The 9,801-nt window shown below is 35.5% G+C and overlaps 1 protein-coding gene across 1 annotated transcript; it reads left to right on the forward strand.

The window, feature by feature from the left end:
- The first annotated feature begins 1,205 nt into the window (after positions 1-1,205).
- On the forward strand, positions 1,206-6,724 carry hoxb9a (homeobox B9a). The gene is made up of 2 exons (XM_055194555.2): positions 1,206-1,865; positions 4,767-6,724. Exons 1-2 carry the CDS (start codon positions 1,352-1,354, stop codon positions 5,000-5,002), a joined length of 750 nt encoding a protein of 249 aa, XP_055050530.1. The 5' UTR covers positions 1,206-1,351; the 3' UTR covers positions 5,003-6,724.
- Positions 6,725-9,801: the final 3,077 nt, after the last annotated feature.

Below are 9,801 nucleotides of genomic sequence, written 5' to 3' on the forward strand. Positions count from 1 at the left end.
ACGGAGAAATATAGAAAACCGTTATGTGAGAAAGTCATTTAATTTTGTTTTGCAGATATCCTGAACAGTATCTGCATGGTTCAAATCAGGAACATACATTTTGTTAGTCTTTTTGTAGAGGCACAACAGCCTGATTCAGTTTCAGGTTTGTAGGAATAAAATATTTCTTGGGAACTGCCAAGATTGCGCGTCATTCACAAAAGATAGTGAACTTCTCTCTGAAATATTTAATTCAGTGTCGAATTGACAATTTCTATTTCGCATTAACACGGATTAGATAAGACTAATGTGTGTTTTAATAAAGCAACAGACTGATTAAACAAATCGTGTTTATTTTTGTGTGTATATGTGTATGTATGTGTGCAAAGTAGTGCGCGCTTGAGTGGAATGCTACAGCACAGTCGTTCACGGCCCTCGCCACAGGCAGTATATCAGGCCTATAAAAATCAAAGGTGCCTGATGTACTATTTTATTATAGTATTAAACGACTAAAAAGTTCAAGTAGTTTCTTCCATAAATACAAGGGGATTGTCGCACTGTGGTGTTTAATATCCTCGTTAAGAAAAAAATGACTGTTAATTTTCCAATAAACCTGCTCATTATCTCAGCGAACTCCAGGAGAGAAGAGGTTTGACTCCCTGGAGGTTTAAAAGTGTAACATTTTTAAAGTATAAACATTTTATACACATATAAATGTACATACATACCATTAATAGTATTATTAAAATTATTATCATTAATAATAATAATGAAAACTTAAAAAAAATATGGTTTAGTGAACTTAGCACACGTAACAGTCACTTTTTGTGATGCCTTTTGAACTTCTGTTTATTATTTCGATAAATTGTCCATATGAAACAATTGTTGTCATGTATTCTATCAAGCAAATATTATGATTATTCCCTTAAGCACTTATCCTCTCGAACTCGGAATAATGCATCAATATAAAGAAAAAATTGTTGTCACTTATTTGTAGCCCGTTGCCCCGCATATACATTTTTATACATAATGTCAAAACGTTTCATAATTTAAGTAGACATCTGCAGATATATAGACACACTCCCATTTTGCATATTGCATAAACACGTGAATTTATTTAGAGGGGAAATATACAGAGCGCCAGTGGAGGAGCGCTCTGTACAGCCTCTTGGCGGATTGATTTACACCCCATTGACGCTTTATCAGGCTCGCGAAAAAAGTCTGACCAATCACTTCGCTCTGAGCGCACACCACAGCTGCCCGGCTCTACTTTGTTGGCGAGAGAGTAAAGAGGAGTACCGTAAATAGGGGAGTGTGTTTCTATTGTACATGCTTTCCCTTCAATGAACAGTACGTTATATAATGTCCGAGAATGTCCATTTCTGGAGCTTTAAGCAACTACTATGTCGATTCTATCATAAGTCATGAGGGAGAAGATCCGAACGCGTCCCGCTTTTCCAATGTACAGTTCTCCAGCGCTAGACAACCGGGACCCGGCGACCATCCCGAGTTCCCCTCTTGTAGTTTTCAGCCCAAACCTCCAGTGTTTAGTTCTTCATGGAGTCCATTCAGTTCCCACGCGTCCAATGGCTTACCAGCAGTCTACCATCCATACATACCGACGCAACCCGTGCCTTCCACGGATACTCGATACCTCCGCACATGGCTCGACTGTGCCCCGAGAGCAGAGCCACTGCCTGGGCAGGGACAGGTCAAAATGGAGCCGCTCCTTGGACATCTTGGAGAGCCACAAAAACTCGCTGGGCAGCATGAGTATATCTTGGAGTCCTCAACAGCAAGAGAGATGAATTCTGCTCACGGCGCCGGATTTGAAGACAATAAGGACATATGCGAAGGTAGCGAGGACAAAGAGGGACCGGATCAAAGTAAGTTATAAACCTAGGAAGTGAACACTCTGTAAAGCTTTTAATGCTGTCATAAAACTAGAACAAAGCAGTGGAAAGCCACAGACACCTCGCAGAGCCAATTATGATCATGTAGCGTTCCAAAGTGTGTTTTATTCAGGTTTTCCTTTGCTTTTTCAGTGAGTCTGTTTATATTTTCAGATATTGGTTATGCATGAAACTTCGTACAGCCATGCTGTTGTTGAGACTTGTTTTGTTTTGGCCAGTTATGGAGTCATTCAGCGATTTATAAAATAAGTAAAACTCTATATTGTCACTAAATTAGCATTTATTTAGTTGTTAAGCAACTTTTATTTATATTTCTCCCTCTCTCACGCTGTAAGTCTGTTATAGAGTCGGTTATTTGCGCGTCAGTTCACTTTAGTGCACCAGTCAGCTTTAAGTAGGCAGTAAATAGGTTTTTGTCAAAGTCTCCCTAAATCGTCCTTCAGTTATATTTTTAAATATAAAAGTCTTATTTGAGCTTTATTTGTTAGTTATAAAATTTAAATGTTTAATCGGATTTTTCCATTGATAAATAAAATTCCAATCACATAAATGGGCGGGGAAACAAATATTAAATTAATGAATATGTAATAGTATTCTAGTATATAGTTAATAATAATAATAATAATAATAATAATAATAATAATAATAATAACTAGCTTGTATAGTACTACATGGATTTGTGTCTATTTTTTCAGATTTTTTCACGTGGCTTGTTTTTTAGACCCTTTAGGTGCACTGTCGAGAGAGTGGATGTGAGCTGGTGCATAGCCCATAACCAATAGAGACTACAATGCACTATGGGCCCTGAATGATTCATTAAATTGAATACTTATACATTGGTGCTCACGCACGAGAGCCAGAGGCTAACGTCTGCATGTGTATTGCTTAATTATAAGTCCAAAATGAATTTTTAATCGACAAGTCTTTTTTGTTTTGCATTTCTTTCGATTTTGTGGAAATTAATTTTGAATAATGATTTATTTTAATTCGCTTATTATGTCCCATCAATACGAACTGCACAATAGAAATACCAGTGTGCTACCCGGGCGTATTCCCCAATAAACTGTAGGCAAAGGCAATGATGTTTGATGGCTTGGTATTACACATCCTTGTTTCTGTTCATGGCTGCCTACGAGGAGACAGAAGTTATAGACCAAGTTTATTAAGTTATTTAAAGATGTGCATGTCATTCAAATGCGAGAATCTAGTGTTGTCTCTAAAGGTAAAATAAAATCTACTCTAAATGCTTTCTTATGTAAGATGCCTAATTTTTATAAGCATTTGCATCAAATGGCCAGAAGTCGTTTGTATAGATTTCGGTTCTTGTTGTGGTTATGATACACGTCACTTCTCATCATACAGCCTCAACCTCAATGACTGTTTCATTATTAAGCATATTGCCTTCGACCCGTCTTGTGAGTAGCAAGGTAGATATCCATCTTAGATGAGTTTGCAAGGCCTACAGATGGCATGACGGGCACAGTAATCATTTTAGATAAAAATATCAAACTTCATCTATAACACAAATTGAGATACAGTTAATGTGCGACTAAAGCGCATGTTTTGGTGCATGAAGCGATTGAATATCCACTTATGAGAAATGGTCGCATTACGAAATTTGTGGCTTATTTCAACCTCCCGGGGTTCATATTTAAACCGTTTGTAATATAAGTCCCATTTAAATAGACCAAGTTGTCTACAATTTTTTATATAAGTCTGTTTTTAAATGATTCTAAAGCACACACTTCAAAATAAAGGTATCAGATAAGGTTTTAAAGGCGATGCCATAGAAGAACTATTTTTTGGTTCACCACATGATCCCTTTAGTGAAATGTTCCTAAAAATCATTTCTATTTTACATTTATAGTCTGTAGAACTATTTTCCACTACAAAGAACATTTTATGCAACAGAAAAGTTTTGTAGATGTTAAAGGTTTTCTATGGCGCCATACAGCCAAAGAACATTTAGGAACCTTAAGTTTTAAGAGTCTAAGTGACATCAGTTTCCTCATCATGGACAAAGAACAGTATAACATTTATTTCTTTAAGAGTGCAGGTGACATCAATTTCCTTATCCTGGAGTCTCGATGTGTTGGAGATTCAATCTGTCAGTGTGCATAATCCCAAATGCAACACAATGGAATTTTTTTTAGACAGCATCTGCATTCCCGACCAAACCGCTAAGAGAGAAGACGCCTCGTTGGAGATGCTTTTCCTCTATAATTCACCCCACATTTCTCTCTAAAAGGGAGATAATCAAAAGTCACATGTGACCGCATTTTACAGTACATTCCAGTAGGGTTAAACTCTTTGCGCACTTACAGTGCGAATATGCAATCTGTTTATCCAAAATTCATATCATATAAACCCGTTGACCCACTGTTCAGCAGCATCACAGTTCTGGTTTCTGCTAGGTTAAAGACATATGGATGCACTTCATATATGGTCACTTGTTCAATGTTATACACAATCTGGTTGTTTTTTTAAATCATTGGCTGCCATCACATCTAAGGCAGCGATAAAGGTCGCCTCCGAAGTCTGATGCTGAATTAAATCAATAACACCCGTATTTTTAGAGAGTGGGAGTAGTAGAGTTAGCCAAATGCTGGAACAGAAAGCGTTGCTAACTGATGCGTTGTGGTACAGTGTATGGGTAGAATTTTTTTAACTTATTAAAACACAATATTTTGAGATTGTATTGTCTTTTTGTATTTTTAGATATTTTTATGTGTCATTATCGTGATAAAATGGATGCGCCCTTAGACCTTTTAATATTTTTGTGGCATTTGTAAATGCCGGAAGTTTAAGCATGTGTTTCGTGTTAAAATGTTGTAATCTTGTAACATTTTTGTATCTGTATTGCTTGTTTTGCAGATGACCCATCGGCCAACTGGTTGCACGCCCGATCATCCCGGAAGAAGCGATGTCCATACACTAAATATCAGACCTTAGAGCTTGAAAAGGAATTTCTGTTCAATATGTACCTCACCCGGGACCGGAGGCACGAGGTAGCTCGCCTGCTGAACTTGACAGAGCGACAAGTTAAAATCTGGTTCCAAAACCGGAGGATGAAAATGAAGAAAATGAATAAGGACCAGGCCAAAGAATGATAACGCGGACTGGTGCCTGACTTCCCTTTTACAAAAGAGTCTTTTAAATCTGGAAGATGATGCAAACACACACTTCCCGTATAAATGAACTGTATTAAAGTATAAGGACGAGGTGAATGACGCAAAGGAAGAATAAACATCCTAACATCTTTCCAATGAAAGCTACCTTTATATGTTGTATGAAAGAAACGGACACTTCATCAGGAAAACACAGGTGTTAAGATACTGAAAATATTATGCTTTGTAAGGTTGTTTTTTAAGGTTAAGTTTTGCATTTGTAATCATTCCTTTTGTTATGGACGTGTGCTAAATGAACATGTATTTAACAAAATATACGCCTCATTCATGCTTATATAAGTAAAAATAGATTTATTATTATACGTATTATTATTGTAACAAGAGCTAATGAAACAGCTTTTTTTGTTTTCTAGGGTCGGTTACATTTGTGATGAAGTATGCTTTTTTAGGTTTTCAAAGATAATTTGAAGTTTACTACATTATATATACATTTCTTTTCACGTTTTGTGTTCAAGAAATTTAGGGTAGTTGTACATTTATAGTAAAAGTCTCTTACATCTCTTATACACAAAGCATCTCTTAGATTGTAAATAATAATAATAATAATAAGGCCTAATATCCAAATCTGCTCTCAGATCTTTTTCCTTTTTTTAACTATAGCCAAAAAAAATTTCATCGTTTAACATTAAGCAGATTAATAATTTAATTGAATTCAATTGGTGGTGTATTTCCTGGTCATTTTTTATTTCAGCTGTCGAATTATCCTTGTTTAAAATAGGGTTCCACTTTTTTATGGTGAAATGAATAAGGGAAAGAAACACCATGTGTTAGAGTGAAGCTTCCGAGTGTATGTTGTAGTATGCCAGTAATTCTAGAGTTCACTCGTACTTAAATGTTTAACAACCTTTAATACAGATTCGGTCGCCGTTATGCTTTCTCTTGTTTACATAAATTTGCGCATGCCTCGAATAGTGTAGTTTTTATGTGCGTGATATTGAAGAAAAACTAGTATTAATTCAAAGCTGTTTTATGTGCTGTCTTAGGATTGTTTTTATTTTTAATTTATTGTAAATACATTAATAGTTCGTTTCTTTTGAATGAAATGTGATTTATTTGTTGTAAAAAGATTTTTTTAAAAACTACTTGAATGAGCAGATAAACATAATCTTCCAATTTTATTTTGTTTACATTTTCCATATGACCAGCTTCCGTTGTGCCTCTTGTTTGCATTGTTAGCGTGTTTTTGTATTTTTTACTTCTTCCATGTTGCGTTGTTTCCTAGCAGATTTCTTGTTTGGGTCGAAAAACTATTTTGCTGTTTGATTTTACTCTAAAATTAAGCGGGTCTATCCTCAAATTGCACACAGTGTTTATAGTTAGTGCTCACTAACCAAACTCACCTTCCCAACCCTTCCATGACACACATACGCGCGCGCACACGCGCCCACACACATACGGATTTTTCTTGTGCTGTTTTATAGTGCACTAACACGTTTATTCTCTGGTGGACTCTTGTCTTACATTTCATTTAAGACAAAAATAGCACAGATAGATTTAAAAGCAATTTTGTAGATATTCACTCACGTCGACATATCGTTTATGTATACTAGCTCTTTTTATTTTGTGTTACTGTTTGTTGTGTTGTTAATCTGTGCTATTGCACGGCTGATGCTGGACTCATATTAAAAGTTTACACGGACCACACCCTCAGATCTTGTCATTTTTATATACATAAATCTAATAGGCAAGATGTAAAAAAATACAATTTAAAGCCAGGTAGTCATTTTTTAAATAATGTGTCATTGCATAAAATGCAAACTCTAAAACCTAAACGAATTCAATGATTTTAGTTTGTAGCAGGATATATGCACCTTGCTCATCAAGATACATGTAGGCCTATTTCTAAGGTTTTTTTTTTACAGATATTAGCAAGCAAGTGACGGTCAAACAATTTTGTCACAATGACATTCTTATCAATTGACAATGTTTATATCGCCTATGATGTTCACAAACTCAAAGGTCATCTTGCCTTCTTAAACATTTCTGATTTTTGGTATTATCGCTACTAATTACTAGTTTCGTGTAGGCTATATTACGTGTTATAAAGAGAGGCATATGTTGTAAAAATGCTATCGTGCGCTGTGAAACATTCATCCTAAATTAAAATGGAGGAACGTGCAGATCATATGTGAAGAAAAGTAATACTACGAATAATTATGACTTGTTTTTGCTTTGGCTCTCTCCTTAACGCATTATTAACATCCCTTGATATTAATTGTGCTACATTTGGCTTCACTGTATCATCCCAATTGACGGTACGTTTCAAGAATCAAACAGTTTTTTTCCAGCCGAAGCTACAGTAGGATGCAAAATAAAAGGGATATGGTGGGGCACTGCGAATTGAGGGTATAGACACTGTGAGGCCCACTGACATTATCAAACATCACCAAAACGCCTTCTACGCTACTTGAAAATGGGCTGTAGAAGAAAAACAATGAATAAATGCTATTTCAAGAACAGTTATGTGTTTTTACTATAATGCACGCTCTTCTTTCACAATAACATATTTTTTACAATATAAAACAAATAAACTGAGTTTACTGGTTGATTTAGTCAGCCAAGATCAGTCCTCATGTGCATGTCAGAGTTGCTACAAAGAGGATGAAAAAATTCTGCATACAGCAGACTGTTACAATTATTTTTTTGAAGACATTGCCAGTTGCCCTGGCTTACAGATGTGTTCATGATGGATTATCATTTATTAATTCAGTGTAAGTCAGTACTGATCATTCTAGTACAGAGATATTTTCAGCCCTGCCACATCACTCGTTGACGCCCTTTATTTTGGTGTTTTGAAAGGAAACAAACTGCAGAAAGAATGCACGCTCGACGTTCGGAGGAAATGGGAAGTCGACTGTCATAAAAGAGAGAAAGAAATTCAATGTGGTGTCCCGCAATAAAATAATATGACTGTAATAAAATTTTATAGGGTATAAATTTCTGAAGGTTAAGAACTAAATGGCTGTAAAGCAAACACTCCGCGAAAAAAGTGGAAATGTGAAAAAAAAACATTTTAATTCTTAATAAATGTAAGATAGTGATTTACTCTACGCAGTGTTCACATCGGGTTCAGTATATTAGTGTGTTTTCGCCCCTTCTCTCGCATTTGTCGTTTTATTGTGCACAACGTTTGTTCTTTAGCCGTCCAGATTCCTCACAGAGTAGGGGGTCGAGACTGGTGAGATCTGGACTTCCACATAAGAGCTCTGAGCCCGATTCTCTCGACGCCCACCCTTTGTTCTATTTCCGAACGCACTACAACCCTTATAGCGGCAATAAAATGCCACAAAAAAGGATTTCTGGCGAGACGTCTGGGATGACCAACTTTAATTTGTTTACAACCTTTGCGACCAGCTCGGCTTCGCCATTCAGTGGCCATACATCCGATTGTGTCTTGGTAAGATGGGATACAAAGGCTGGTTGCTATAGAACAATATTTCATTCACCCCAAAATTTAAATTAGCCTATATGTTATATTCCCGAAAACAGTGCATTTTTAATAAACACTGAAAATGCATTATTATTATTATTGGCTAAATGCTATTGATATATTTGTTTGTCCCTTGTTATTGTGACCTATAATATAACTAGCATTCGTTTTTTTTACTTTCTCTTACAAATACATTTCTTATATTGGTCTAAGGCACCACATTCAAAATTTAAAACGAGGGAGGCCTTTGTGACATATAGACAGATGTAAAGACAATAGGCTAGTAGATGTGGGTATTAAAGAAATAAGGGTGCTCACCAAATAAGTGACACCTCGTGCACACAGACGGAATTTCTTAAGCCTCATTGTAAATCTTTAATCTTGTTCATGGATGGAAACAAAATAATACAGAAAAGATAACGTTTTCTATTTTGCTTATGGCATTTTTAGTATAACTGTTCTTCATCGTCAATGACAACGATTACTTTTCTAAATATTTGTAAAAAACACCCAAGACCAGGTCCTTTAAGGATCGTTTTAAATGGATTCCTTATTATAGCGAATTAAAATAAGTACTTTACATCATTGAATTTGCACTTACTGAGCTGTTAATTCCCTCATTCTGTTTTTATGTCCGTTGTTTATAGAACCATTAGCTTTTGAACTTCCGCTTATTATAGTTGAATTTGTTGTTGGCCTAACACACAGCTGCCACTTGATGGCAATGTTGCTCCACCAAAAAGAGACTCGCCGGTCACATTTCCCCCCTCGAACCGGAAATCATTGGAGCCAAAACATATGCGGACATGTGTTACACTTGACTAAAGGAAAGCTCGCACAATTTAGGTTTGACAAGCAGAAACGTTTGAAGGGGACGAAGAAGATTACCTTCAAAAGATTATTTAATCTAGGCTATTTGACAAATAGCCTATCCAAATTAGTCTCTAAATAAAATACAATTTATTTTCTATGGAATTTTCCCAATATTTTGGAATACACAAACCTGTAATGTATTAATCAAAATGTATTATAATTTTTCTTCATTTCTCTTCTATCATTTTATTTGTCTCATTATGAATTTAAGGAGTCATGTGAATCATTTTTAGTACTACCTTCACCAAATCGTTTAATATAGGCTAAAGTAAATTTTAAAATATAATATATTTGTTTTTATTAACTTGAATGTGGATACATTTTAAAATAAAATATTAAATTACTAGACAAAACATAGGTTAGAAAATGATTTTTATTGAGAGAAAAACAAAGCAAGTACAAGCTTATAATGGCGTGA

This window comes from Misgurnus anguillicaudatus, chromosome 19, assembly GCF_027580225.2.
Source record: "Misgurnus anguillicaudatus chromosome 19, ASM2758022v2, whole genome shotgun sequence".
Classification (NCBI taxonomy): domain Eukaryota; kingdom Metazoa; phylum Chordata; class Actinopteri; order Cypriniformes; family Cobitidae; genus Misgurnus; species Misgurnus anguillicaudatus.

What these genes read in the sequence shown, in the direction of transcription:
- hoxb9a (XM_055194555.2), top strand. Translation starts at nt 1,352, where the DNA reads ATGTCCATTTCTGGAGCTTTAAGCAACTACTATGTCGATTCTATCATA. An exon ending in CAAAGAGGGACCGGATCAAA is followed by an intron (nt 1,866 to 4,766) that starts GTAAGTTATAAA and finishes CTTGTTTTGCAG; the next exon opens with ATGACCCATCGGCCAACTGG.